At 36.3% G+C, this 14,968-nt stretch overlaps 1 protein-coding gene across 1 annotated transcript; it reads left to right on the forward strand.

The window, feature by feature from the left end:
- Positions 1-511: 511 nt before the first annotated feature.
- On the forward strand, positions 512-14,695 carry LOC107583350 (transcription factor E2F2-like). The gene is made up of 3 exons (XM_016269536.1): positions 512-926; positions 14,117-14,219; positions 14,472-14,695. Exons 1-3 carry the CDS (start codon positions 660-662, stop codon positions 14,693-14,695), a joined length of 594 nt encoding a protein of 197 aa, XP_016125022.1. The 5' UTR covers positions 512-659.
- Positions 14,696-14,968: the final 273 nt, after the last annotated feature.

Consider the following 14,968-nt stretch of genomic DNA (forward strand, 5'->3'; position numbering starts at 1 on the left):
ATATGCTAAATATACATTTGACAGACTATCGCTGTCTCTTTAAGAGGAAGAACGCTAGGCACCAACTGTTACATGTAAATATATTCAGAATCCGGACGAGCGCGGCGTGCCAGCAGCCAATCACGGAGCGCGTCCAACCGCGGGAGATCCAAATTTCGCGGGACGTAATTTGGCGCTAAAATAGCACTCCTCTGTTGAACTGATGTCAAAGCAAAGCTTCTCGGCCGGAGAGGGATTACAGACACACAGGAACTCTCACAATAGCCGGCTCGACGCAAGAACTACAAGAGGAACATTCCCAAGCGTTGTTTACCTTTGAAAGGTAGATTTACGAACCTGAATGACTGTGGTACATTTAATACATGTTTAATTTATTTGCAGTTTATTAAGACGTAATAGCCTCTGTCGTGCCACTAACAAAGGACCCTAGGAGAGAGTTTTGTTTATTTCGGATGTTTATATTTTTTTAGTTTTCACGGATTTATCTACAACTTCTAGCAGTATTTATTATACTCAAGTGCATGTTGTCTGTATCATTTGCAGTCTTTTAAGATATAAATATTCATTCTGACGGTTGATTCCTTCTGCAGTAAATAGTAGACGCGATTTGCGTAATAAAAGAGTCATTTTCGCGGGTTTTTGTGCATTTCGTGCGCAAAATGATGCGGATACCCAGAGGGATTTCTCCTTCTTCTGGAAGAGGCGCAGTATCTGGACTCTCGTGCCCACAAAAGAAAATGTTCTCCGCGGTGAGGACAGATTTGTTCAACACGGGACTCACAAGCCCACTGATGAATTCGGTACCGGCTGGATACTTAACTCAGATCGGGAACACGACAGCTGCAGAGCAGAGACCCAACTGTTTGTACGCGACCCCCCACGGGCCGGAGCCTAAGCCGGTGCGGACCTCTTCCGGGCGGCTGCCGGTAAGCTTCTTTCCTTCCACCGCCACCACGGCTCTTGCTACCATGCTGTGTATGCGCATGCTTGCTGTTTCATGTCTTAGTACAACAATATATAATTTAATAAAGCACTGCTACAGTCGAATCCACGCTCTACAGAGTGAACGCTTCCCGTTTCTGGCTTTGCCCAGAGGGTTTTATCTGTGCCATCATCACTGATGTACTGAAAATCTGTCAGTTCCTCATGAATGAATAAAACAGGCAGGTAATTGGAGAGCATGACCACAACACTGCATGTATATTTCAGTCATTACATTAGGACAGACAGGACCTTTAGGACCTGAGAGTGTGGCAAGCCATTTGTTTCTTAAAACAAACTAGTCATCCTTTTAGGCTCAAGTATTTAACATTCAAAATAGTATTGTCACTGTTTTGCTAATATTGACAATGTAGACCGAAGTCAGGGTAGTGACATTTAATTTTGGAAAGGAATGAAAATGAGACCGAAGGATTAGGGCTGTCGCGATTCGTCGATTCTATTCAACTATTTGATTTTTTAAAATCCTCGACTCCATTTTGCATGCGTCGACTAACCGGCAAAATATCGGAAGTGGTGCATTTCACGGACGAGAATCCATAAAACACAATATTAGACTGTTTTCCAAGGCCTCATAATATATTAAACCCGTTTAAAAATCATAAAATAAGCATAATTGTGAATTCACAAATGCTACGATTTAATTAAATAATTATATGTGATGCAGTTATGGGCGTGTAGGTTACGTACGTGCGTCTCACAGCGGCTCCGTTCACAATAAATGCTGTTCCACAGGAGCTGTTATCATTTACATGTGTGGAGCGGCTCAAACTCCATCTGTGCATGTTGTTGTGAGTTTGGGTTTATTATAACGTTCATCTGGGAACGCAACGTGCGCCATTTCATCAGATTTGTAAGGTAAATCATTTATGAATCCACGCAAACTCAGGAGAATACATCATTATCTTGCGGTTTCAAAATGAAAGCTCAAACCCTCACTCTGAGTTTACACGTTTTGATGTCCACATATTCATTAAATTACAGTGGCTATAGCATTTCTGTCATAAAGAAATGGCCAAATATTAAAGATTAAGTGGACATTTGAATTAAATGATGCTTGGTAAATATTAAACTAGTATTAGATCGCACAGTAATGTGTAAAAACAATCGCCAGACCGTTGGTGCCCCCTGCAGGCCTTTGCTGTAATGCGTACTGTACATTAGCTCTATTCACTGATCTTTAATAGAGATTATATTATATTATTTTATAATTATATATAGATCAGTGGCTCTATTACGTTATAATACAGTATTTTAACAGTTTTGTTCAATAAAACTATATGATTTCTTGCTTTTGATACTTTATTTGAACTAATTATATAGGGCTGCCACTAACGACTATTTTTATTTCGATTAATCTATCGACTAATTTATGGATTAATCGATTAATCTAAATGATTAATTTCCCACCAAAAAAATCTATAATTTAAAAAAACATTTATTAAACTTGCAACTTTGCCATTCAGTAGTGTATCATAAAAAGTATAAATGTAAACAAGCCATAGACAAAATGTAAAACTAAAAGAGTACAAATGTAAACAAACCCAATAAAAATTAAATAAAAAGAAAATAATTACAAAAGTCTGAGAAAGTCAGCATGTTCTTAATGTCAATATATCCACATGTTCTGGGCTTCTGTTCATTACAGCTGTGAGTGCAACTACAAAGGGAAAAAATATGTTTCAATTAACCCCAACAGTTGGGTTTTCACATTAAATAAATGCAATGGTTAGAGTCCACTAGACTCAAGTATTAAAGTTTTATTATTAAAGTATTAAAAGTACTCTTAGAAATGTGTAAACAACAGATTTAAACAGACATCTCCAGCATGATGAAAAAAATGAACAGAGGACTTCAGTAGTGAAACTCCAAATGAAATCCAAATCCTTTTTAAAAGCAAAAGTAAAGTGCAACATAGAGTGCAAGAAGCAAGTGTCCATCTCATAGTCCAAATCACTGAAATCAAAGTTCAGTATTATAGTGTAAGAATATAACTGCATCACATATAATTATTTAATTAAATCGTAGCGTTTGTGAGTTCACAGTTATGCTTAATTATGATTTTTAAACGGTTTAATATATCATGAGGCCTTGGAAAATAGTCTAATAATGTGTTTTATGGATTCTCGTCCGTGAAATGCGCCACTTCCAGTATTTTGCCGGTTAGTCGACGCATGCGAAATGAAGTCGAGGATTTTTTAAGTCGAATAGAATCGACGAATCGCCTATAATTATTATTGCCTCATTGCTATTATATATGTATTTTAAGTAAATTTAAAGGCTATTGTTCACTTAACCTAAATCTATTTTTATTACTACAAAAAATTATTATTAATTATTATATTTTATTATTAGTAGACCAGAACACGTGGACATGTCATTCTTACACTATACTGAACTTTGATTTCAGTGATTTGGACTATGAGATGGACACTTGCTTCTTGCACTCTATTTTGCACTTTACTTTAAAAAGAAAAAAAAAGAAAAAAGGATTTCATAGAAATTTGGAGTTTCACTACTGAAGTCCTCTGTTCATTTTTTTTCATCATGCTGGAGATGTCTGTTTAAATCTGTTGTTTACACATTTCTAAGTGTACTTTTAATACTTTACATTTTTAATAATAATAACTTTTAAGAATAAAATTAATACTTGATTCTAGTGGACTCTAAACATTGCATTTATTTAATGTGAAAACCCAACTGTTGGGGTTAATTGAAACATATTTTTTCCCCTTTGTAGTTGCACTCACAGCTGTAATGAACAGAAGCCCAGAACATGTGGATATATTGACATTAAGAACATGCTAACTTTCTCAGACATTTGTAATTATTTTCTTTTTATTTCATTTTTATAAGGTTTGTTTACATTTTTACTCTTTTAGTTTTACATTTCGTCAATGGCTTGTTTACATTTATACTTTTTTATGGTACACTACTGAATGGCAAAGTTGCAAGTAAAATGTTCTTTAAAATTGTTGATTTTTTTTTGTGGGAAATTAATCGTTTAGATTAATCGATTAATTGGTAAATTAGTCGATAGATTAATCGAAATAAAAATAGTCGTTAGTGGCAGCCCTACGAGGAATAGAATTACAGTGTGTTCAAAGTCTTATGCTGATGTGTAAAAACATGCCATTTGTTCTGATGAAACATCTTTCCACAAAAAACATTTGAAAGTTATATGAAAATTATAATAAAATTTATGATTTAGGGCTTTATTCAGCTATTGCATACACTCTTAAAAATAAAGGTGCTTCAAAAGGTTCTTCAAGTGATGCCATAGAAGAACCATTTTTGGTTCCACAAAGAACCATTCAGTCAAAGGTTCTTTAAAGAACCATCTCTTTCTTACCTTTTTATAACCTGAAGAACCTTTTTTTCGCCACAAAGAACCTTTTGTGAAACAGAAAGGTTCTTCAGATGTTAAAAGTTCTTTATGGAACCATTTAGACAAAAAGGTTCTTCTATGGCATCGTGAAGCACCTTTATTTTTAAGAGTGTAGGCTGTAAGTCTAACACTCACAACCTTATATTCAAATACATTAAATTCAATATGGCGTCGATAGGCCTGTCGCAATAATCAATATATCGACTTATCGCGCAATATATGTACATGATCGCAATAACTTTTGGTGATGCAATATATCGCCCATTATATTTACATAAAAATTAATGTCACCATGTTTTGTACATTCCACTTGCGGCAGTGTCTTTTGCAGCTTCTCGTACATAACGTTTAGTCATGAGGTGCTAGTTCAAATTTTAAAAAACTTCTACAAAAAAAGTTTCATCTGCAGATATGGCCTTGTTTAGGGATCTGTGCCTTTGTGCATACGAACATCTGACTGCTGAGTAGTGACTGTGTTTTTCAGCAATAGTGTGCACCCTTAATTTACAGAGAAAAGAAGGTCCGGGAAAAATCTGTAGATGGAAAAATCTGCATACAAGTTCTTTGTGCATTTTTCTTTTTTTTCTACTTGTTACTTTGCACTTTTTGTTAGAAAATGTTTATTTACTATTTATTCAGGTTTTTTAAGGTATCTAATATTTTGATACTTAATTTCCATGATCTAAATATTCTTAAAAATGTAAAGTTTGTTGTCATTTGGAAGTGTGTAGGCCTTCTTGCATTATTATGATGATATATTCTGTGGCATAAAATGGCCTTTAAAATGACAATAATATCGCTTATCGCAATTATTTCTGGCGCAATATATATCGCACAACAAAAAGTTGTTATCGTGACAGGCCTAGGCGTCGACCCTAAGGTCTATGCCATGGTTACAGTTAACAAATCAATAATTTTTGCCATTGAATTCTGTGGAAATCTGTCATTCAAACTGGAAAACTGGAATAGATACTACTAACTAGCAACAAAATATTTACTGGTACTAAATTAATAGTAAAACTGAAAACTGGTTTGTTGGGAAAAAAAAAGGTGTTCCCTATTGCACTACTTTCTATTAAATAAAAATAAGTACTAGTGACATCAAAATATATAGTTGTATTTAGTTAGTTTTGAATATTGACATGGCTTGCCATAGGAGTTATTTCAGGGGGGAGGTGGTAGAAGCTGATAGATGGGGGAAGGGTGCTTTACAGCTTCTTAACCGGACATTATATTATACGGTTCAGGTCTAATAGTAAAGTGGGGGAAGGGTCTTCAAAGGTAAATTCATCAAAATACAGAACCTTTTTATATTTAGCAATCTATAAACCATGCTATGAATGAATGCGTTGCCTCTCGTAATGCTGCATGATTAAATGACCCAGGTTCATTAGACTGATCCCCAAACTGGTTGTTCCTGTATTTTTGTTTAAACTCCTAGATTTGACAGCTTTTCGACTATGTAGCTGCCGTTGTAGTTATCACTCCCCTTTTTTCTGTGCAGTTGTATGCCTGTCTCACCATTCGTCCTTGCACAAGCTCAACCTGTTGAAAAGTTCAAGAATGTCAAACTAACTGCTTCGGGAACTACCTCTGTCAAACTTCTCGTTGTGTTGCTTGCTGCTTGCTGCTTCTAGCTGATAAACAAAAGGAATGATCACAGACTCATGCTGCAGAATATGGGGCAGGGCTGATAACAGACTGGGCGTCTGCATGGGGGACTGATGCATATGCCTCAAACTCTGACATAGATTACAATAAAAGCCTGTCTCACAATGCTTTTCTGGGTTTGATACACCAATTGGTTCAAAATGGCTCATCTTATGTTAACAGATCAGATAAGGCCTTGTCCTATTGCTTTCCCTGATTCCAAACTTTTTATTTTTGTCTAGAATTAAAATATGTTCCAAACATCTTCTTTAATGTCTTTCCTGGAAACAAAAATTGTGTCTAGTGAAGCTCCATATGGCATTGTGAACAACTTCCAGTTTCCCTTGTTCAGTTTTTCACACCAGTCATATCTCCTGCTCTGAAGAGTTTCACTCTTGTTCTCTGCCCCTTTTTTAAGTTTGACATGAATGACACACCTGAAGTTCACATTTTCGTTCTCAGACCTTTGAACCTTTACTGTTAAAACTAAACTTGTGATTTAAATATAATGAATTCTGCTGAAACTGATAGTTCCCCTGAGCCGGTTTCTTCAAAATGACAAAGTCATCTGAAATAATTTATCTATATTTCCTTTGCAAATGCGCATTTCTGGTCTCATTGTGAATGGTTTATCAATGTTGCATGTTATTCCAAAGAACCAAAAAAAGTTTATCTTCATAATCATTAATGTAAAGAACTTTCCACTTTCCACAGCTAAAATACCTGGAAGCTGCTGACACTGGATGCCTTGCACATTGAACAAGTTAAAAATGGCTGCACCTGTTCTAATGTTAAAAATAACATGGATACCATTTTTACAGTTGAATACCTAAATGTGTTCGTAAAATGAATGCCAAACTAAAAACTTTTAGCTAATAATGAATGATACTGTGGTCAGTAACTTAAATTTCAAATTTGGCTAGTCAAATGATCTCGAAGTTAATGTTCTGATTTAGACTAATCATTTGCTGCAGGAAAACAGACCTTCTGATTTGTTGCTTAAATGGCAATTGACTGACAGTTGAGACTATACATTTTCCCAGATCATATTTTCCTATCGTAGGTTTGGTTAACGTATAGTTTTGTTAACAATAGTTGCAGACTACATGCAGTAGTAATTGATGTCAGCATTGTTTCGGTAATCTCCAGTGAAGGACAATAAAGACTAGAGAACTATACAACAGTGCCAAACTTTGAGGATTTAAAAGGTCATGAGGATCACTAGGTCTCTGGTTCACTCCAAATATCATGTGTCTGAGATCAAATGATCAGCCATTGGTCTCTGATCACTACGTTGAAGAACACATGTGTCCTGGTGACGCACTCCCTTCCCCCCTCATCACAGATTCCCTCGGGTAATTTTACCTCATTTCATTCTCTTAATTTACCTATTTCACCATGTGGGGCCTCCAGTAACCAGGTGTTGCATCAGCAAGGTGGGTGATGGGCCTCAAGCTGTTTAACTCAGATCGCTCTGCATGGACCCGTCTGGCCAAGTTCTGCATTTCAAATTTCGTCCCCTTATGCCTTTTTCTTCTGGACTTCCCCCTTTCTCCTTTACCTGTGACTCCTTTTCATTTTGACATCAGAATTCAACACTGACATAGAATGACCTTTCTTGCGCTTACATTTTGTGAGTAGGATGTGTGTTTTTTCACATTTGGGAGTGGCACAGTTTGCAGGTCATTCTTCTCTCGTGTGTCTGTAGGCGTTCGGAAACCTGTTCTTTCCAGGCAGATTGTGATTGTTAAAAGACATCTCAGATGATGATTACTTGGAAAGTTACACAATAACACATCTTAAGACCCTCATTCCCCACCTCCAACCAGTGAAAAACTCACAGCTAGGCCATTTAGTGCAGGAGAAAAGGGGGGAGGTCTGACCTAATTTGCAATATGCTTAAAAGAATGAGCCTGTAAATATCTAACAAGAAATGAAGTGTATATTGGAAATGCCAAAGAGCCTCATTTAATAGGCAGAGATTAGTCATTTTGTCATCAGTTGAACTTAGTCATGTTAAATATTAGGGCTGCAAAAAACGATTATTTTGATAATCGATTAATCTAATGATTATTAGTATGATTAATCGACTAATCATCTATTATTTCACTGATCAATCAGTAGACTTTGATTATTCAGCTTTTGCAATTAGTTAAAATATTGAGTTATACATATTCTAACAAATAAATAAAAGTAATTATTTCAGCTTTTGAAAATCATATTATGTAATTGCAATTAATTTATACAAATATATGTATTTGGCACAAAATGAGATGACAGACAGATAAACTCTCATTCACCGTTTAGTTAACCATATGAAAAAGTCACTGAATGACATTATTCTGCCTGACATCTCCTTTTGTAAGTCATATGGATATGAAACAAATAAAGGTAAGTGATGAGACGCTTTATTTTTGGATAAACTATTTTATTCAAGCACAACTTTCACAACATAATCTCTCTTAATATACCTTATAGGGTTATGATAATCAAAACAGTCCTGAGCTAGATCAAGTTTCTCTGCAAACCAAACTATCACCTTAATTAATATTGTTTTCCCACTCATAAAAATATTTTATCATTAGCTAGCTCCACACTGGAGAGCTGCTTTATAACAGAACATCAGGTTGTATTTCTAACTAAAAGCGACACTGACTCTGGTTTTTCATGTTTAATACTGTAAAGCTGCCTGATTTAAGGCTATTGCATAAAGTACTAATGTTATATAAATGAACGTGACATGACTTCACTGGAGTACCGAACTGCAGAGCTCGTGCAACATCCACATCGCTGTAATCGGATGCGTTTTAAACTGCTGCTCTCACGACGCGGTCAGTTTTTGTTGTGTTTATTTCGTTATTGAGAGGAAAGCGCGCAGCATATGTTTACATAATCATCCAAACGCCACTCTTCAGGTTCGGTTCTGCTGCTTTTGCTCTGAAGCGCTGTCTTCTCTTGAATTGCATTAGGAGAGCTGAATTACAGTCTTGCACTACAGTGTCACACTGGTCAAACCGCGTTATTGCAGGCTCTTACATTAGGTCATATGAGATCAAACGACTACACGACAACAAAAATATTTGTCGACAATTTTTTTTTGTCGACGTTGTCGATAATGTCAACTAGTCGTTTCAGCCCTATTAAATATCCAAGACTTTTATGGTACACACTGAAAACCATTTGAGACCTCTGAATGAAAGCATCCTATTCAAATTTCACAACTAGTGTTTTCCATAGAAATTGACTCATGAGGATTTTTTCGATAGGTGTATTTTGTGTGAAGACTCAACATTGTATTTCCCTCAAAGCCTTGTTTTCATTTGCACCAAATGACACTGCCGTTCAAATGTTTGAAAGGAATTAATACTTGTATTCAACATTTGTTTCTTGACATGTCTTGAAATGTTTCTTGAGCACCAAATTGGCATATTAGAATTATTTCTGAAAAATCATGTGACACTGAAGACTGGAGTAACGGCTGCTGAAAGTTTAGCTTTGCTATCACAGGAATAAGTTGCATTTTAATAAATATTAAAATAGAAAAGTTATTCTAAATTGTAATATTTAACAAATGACTGTTTTTGCTGTATTTTTCATCAAATAAATACAGCTTTGGTGAGCGTAAAAAAATTACCAACCCACAAATGTTTGAGCAGTAGTGTAAATATGCTGTATATGAATAAAGAACAATAAGTAGGGTTTTTTTTAAATGATGAAACGTCCTCTAGAAGTTACTGGAAATGATCAGGTTTCGTGTAACTCTTGTTGAAATAGCTATTAGTGAAACATTGCCCGCTATGTGAGCATTGTGCCATGGCAGTGCTGAGTATTTCATAGGGTTTCACCATGATCTCTGTAGTCACTTGATCCCAGACTCTTGTCTCTCTCTTTTTATTCTTGAGTGAGAAGAGAAATGGTGCATGTCTTTTTGAATGTCTTTTCTGGTTATTTAAGTCGTATTTTAACAATAATGAGTGCGGTGTAAGAGACATCAGCCAGTATTGTTTTTATGATTTCATACTGATAACTGATAATATTTTGTGTCTGATAGCAAAAGCTGATATTAAGAACAAGTGTCTAATGCTTTTTTATTTGATACTGCGATAACTAAAAATAATCATTATGAATTTTTCAATCATAATAATAAGTTATGTATCTTAACCTGTTGCAAAGATTGCGTACAGCTGCTGATTGTTGCTGTGTACGCTTGTCACAATTTTTTATTTAATCTCGACAAAAATTGACATTTATGCATTTGGCATTTTTATCCAAAGTATTCAAGGTTACCCACACATACAATGTACAGGAATATTTGATTTATTAAATTCTGCATGCATACCATATATACGTACTTTTTGCCTAAACATGGGTGTTTTTGCTAACCTGTACAGCCACTGCTGTGTGTGATGTTAGCTTACTCTGTGGATTTACATATTTTTAGGAAACTCCTGAGCCATTTTCTGATGTAAATATGTTTATTAGCAAACTGGTGTAGTTATTAGTAGTTAAAGTTTGGATTTCAGTAGGTGAAGCTGCTCCCAGATCAGTGCTTTAGAAGTGAATGATTCAGCTTCCACCCCATATGCTTTGAGCCAGCATTTCTCACTTCTCATTTCCCACCTACACAGGAAATAGGCAGAACCAACCACAAATTCTTACAGACATGAGATGCTGCTGTTCTGAGAAACCAAACCACACAAAGGCCCCCTTCTCACACCCAGGTGGGTGTGTGTTCATCTGCTGTGCTAAAGCATGGTAACAGCTGACGCTAACACAGATTTGATGGCAATTCAACAACGTTCCCTCAGAGTCTTGAGGGAGTCCACAAGCCTCTAATTTAAACATCTAGTGGTGGCTCCAAAACAGCTCTTAGCTTAAACTTATTGTTTTTTTAACCTTTTTGGCAAGGAACCCAAATTATGTTTTCCTGTAAGGGATAATCTTTCATATAATATCATATAAATTCTAATTTCATATAATATAAATTCAGCTATAACAGCAAGATTCAGTTGTACTATATAAAAATTAAAAAAGAATTGTGAACCTAAGTAATGGACTTATGTTGTCATTGCGTCAATGCAGAAATTATAAAATATTTTAAATTTTAATTTATAATTTGTTTAAAAAGCTGAATAAAAGGGTAATTGCTACAATCAGTAAATGTTCCCTTATTTCAGAATTTTTTTGGCAGACCTCACATATGTGTTTGCTTCTCTAATAAAGGTTGCATAATATAAAACAAATAAGGGAGACAAGGTGGAAAGAGTCATTAGAAAAGGTGGGGGGAAACCGAAAAAACGGAAAGATTATGCTCCTCCTCTCCCCCAACCACCTGTTCAGTGGCTCCAGATGTCAGTGACAGGTGTAGACGTCATTCAGGTCAGGACAATGCAAGCATTTTTGCAGACGCTTGCGCACACAGGATGAGTGAACTGTTCTCAGCACATGCCCTGTGCCTGTTACAGAAGTATCCAGTCTTGAGTAAATTGCAGTCCTGAATGCCACTGGAAATCAAACAGGCACATGTGGGTGCAGATTTCCATGTCAGTTGGCTTTTTAAACCAGTTTTTTGTGGAGTTGGGTTGCTGAAACCAGCCCATCTGCCCACTGTGGAATGCTAAAGATTTCAGAAATGTGTAAACGTTGAGGTCATGCCCTCCTTAAAGGTTTTAATGGTAAAAGGGTTGAATATTAATACAGATGTCAGGCTCAAAGACAATTTGAATCCCATTGCACTAACCAGAAGATTACACTGTCAGGTTCTGTGTTTTTTAGACCCTGTTTAAATGTGATTTGATATCCATTTTGCAGTGATTTAGTGCCCGTACACACAGAGACGCATTTAGTTGTATACGTTAAAATTTTGTATCGTATCAGCGTTTTGTCCAGACGGATTCTGCGTTTTGGGAGCCTGAAACTGCAATTTTTTGAAACTGGTGGATAGATATGAAAATGACACCCTTGCGTTTTCATGTGTACAGCCAATCCATATATTTTGTGAAACGCGCCGATGTCGTCACCCCATGAATAACAGCAACAATGGCGGATGGTTGTGTTGGGTTTGTATATTGCGCGCAAGGTTTATGCGCATGCTCCAAGTCCTCTTCTCTGTTTTTAATGTTTCTCTGTGGCAGAATTACAGCGCCACATACTGGTCTGGCATGTATACTACATCGTTTTAAGTCAGTTTCAGTGGTTTTGTGTGTACGAGATATTTCTGAGATGGCGACGTGTTCATGGAATTTTTTTTTTAGAATGAGGAAGAAGAAAAAAAGATCTGATAGGGAAGGCTCTGGCTTCGTGTGGATGTGGCCTTAATCATACAAGGACAGTGTTAAATGCTCAGATTCTTTGTGACCTGATCAATCAAGTTAAAGCTAGTTGAAAACGTGATCACTTCCTGCTTATAATGTAAACTCTAATGCGTCCTGAGGTGTCTAGACAGTGGGCTGCCTACTCGCCTGTCAATTAAATTTAAAGTCGACATGAAATTGAAATTCTTAACACGTTATTGATCTTGTTGTAAGCAAAAAGAAACATGTGCATGGATGATACTTGCGCTTTTTTTTCCAGTCATTTAGATTGTTTAAACCCCACACCTTTCTTACAATCGACTAATATGAGTAGTTGTTGAGGTGAACATCTCAAGGAAAGAAGGGCCAGAACTTGTTTTTCTTTTTTAGGACAGAGACTGATTTAAAGTCACCGTGTATATTCAGGCACTTTAGGAAAGAGGAGTAATCAGGGCCGGAGTGGGACTCATTTTCAGATCATTTTCAGCCCTGGAGTTTCATGCCCACTTTTTTTTTTTTTTGGTACTGACCTTTTTTAGTGCCACCTTTTGCGCTTTCTATTATGCATTTTCTTTGATCTATTATTTTTTGCTCGCATATCTCCAACAACTGATGTGTTTTTGTTTTTTGAGCAAGGTGCCGCTGTCGGGAATCAAAAGATAATTACGTCATCATTAGGGTTGCCAATTAACTTCAGAAATGGAAAATAAGGGACAATTGTGATTCTTTCTTTTATTCTTTAAGAAAATAGTGTTTATTCTTCTATTCTTGTAGAAAATAAGTGTTTATTCTTTAAGAAAATAAGGGACAGAATAAGGGACGTCTGCATGCAGGTAAAAAGTTCTCAGAAATAATCACAATCGTTTTGCTTAACGTATTTGTGTACAATTATTCTAAAAATAATTTTAATGTCATACAAAAAATGTCATCGGCCTGAGTAAATTGTACCAATATAGAATTGTGACTTCACAAATCACAAGTGTATAATTTAGGAGGTGAAAATACTGTGAAATTACAAATGGCATGAAATTTGAAAGCTAACAACTGATGGTCTATGAAACATCAGTCAATAAAGCATTTTAAACAATGGCACTTAAAGTTTTGAACTAAAATATCATTACAATCATATAGCCTTTGAATGAATGAAAGTGCATATTTTTAAATTAAAGAAAACTTAGAGTATGGGCTGCTTCTGGTGCTTGGATTTGTACTTCAATAATGAGGTCCACGGTTAAGAATACGCTAGTTATTTTTTTTTTATGTATTTTTTTTTCTCTCTATTTAACAGCATTAACTTATAATGAAAGACGTCTTCCCTTGGGTAGATTGAATGTTTTCCTGCCTTGCTGGATGTTAGGCTCATGATCAATAAGTTGTTTGCATTGGCCCAAACCGATTTGGCAAAATCAAAACTCGGACGGTGAAGGGAATTGCGGTTAGCGCAAGTCCTGCTCGTTGTGAAGCGGGACAAAAATATAGACCGGCCCACCGGGAATCCTCCCGGTGCTCCCGATTAGCCAATCCAGGCCTGGGAGTAATTGTTCTTGAACAATGCAATACAGAATACACTTTCACTCAAGTGTGTCTCGCTGTATGAGCTTTTCAACACTGAATTTTCCTATTTGAACAAATGTGGTTTATCTGAAAAATCGTGCAACGTTCATAGAAACCAAGAACACAATGCTAAACTTAGAGCTATGTTCATTCAAATAGTTTGGTGTAACTGCATCTTCTACAGGCAGTTTAAGGCAGACATAATTAACATTATCTTGTCTTTCTGTCCCAGGCCAAAAGGAGACTAGATCTGGAAGAGCCACTTTACCTCCCAGAATTCCGCACACCAAATGGGAAAGGAAACTCTGCGTGTGTAAGGGCACCAAGCCCCAAAAGTGAGTACAACAAATGTCAACGCAATCACTGTTCGAGAAAACTGGACCTTTTGTTTAAGACCACCGTTTCCATATGATGAGTGAGGGGTGGAAGTTCATACCTGTTTTAGGGCATCTGATAATGGTTTGAAAATCAAACACACCTGTCCAAGCATCTCTTGCTCTTCTGGTAGGAACTGCAGCTGGTAATATTCAAACTATTATTAAAAGAATGCCTCTGTTGTATCTTTCTTTCTCTCTATCTCTCTCTAGCTCCCAAGTCTCCAGGGGAGCGCACCCGTTATGACACTTCCCTTGGCCTGCTGACTAAAAAATTTGTGGGCTTGCTGAGCGAGTCGGCTGATGGGGTTCTGGATCTCAACTGGGCCACAGAAGTTCTGGAGGTTCAGAAGAGACGCATCTATGACATCACAAATGTTTTAGAGGGTGTGCAACTCATCCGCAAGAAATCCAAAAACAACATCCAGTGGCTGTGAGTTTGTTAGATTGGATGTTCGGTAAACCAGAGTGCTAAATGCTCATTTTTGAGTCGACTCTGAAATGCATGACATGAAAATGCTGTTGTAGTCCATTCTAAATGCTCCCCTTTTCATGTTTGACAACTTCTTAACTTGTGGTTTTCCCACTCATCAAACTGAATGAATGGAGCTTCGGTTTGACTTATTTATATAGTATTTATATATAGCAGTATGTATGTGTATATATATATATATATATATATATATATATATATATATTAGGGATGTGCG

Source organism: Sinocyclocheilus grahami, unplaced genomic scaffold (assembly GCF_001515645.1).
Source record: "Sinocyclocheilus grahami isolate Dianchi unplaced genomic scaffold, SAMN03320097.WGS_v1.1 scaffold4.1, whole genome shotgun sequence".
Taxonomy (NCBI): Eukaryota; Metazoa; Chordata; class Actinopteri; order Cypriniformes; family Cyprinidae; genus Sinocyclocheilus; species Sinocyclocheilus grahami.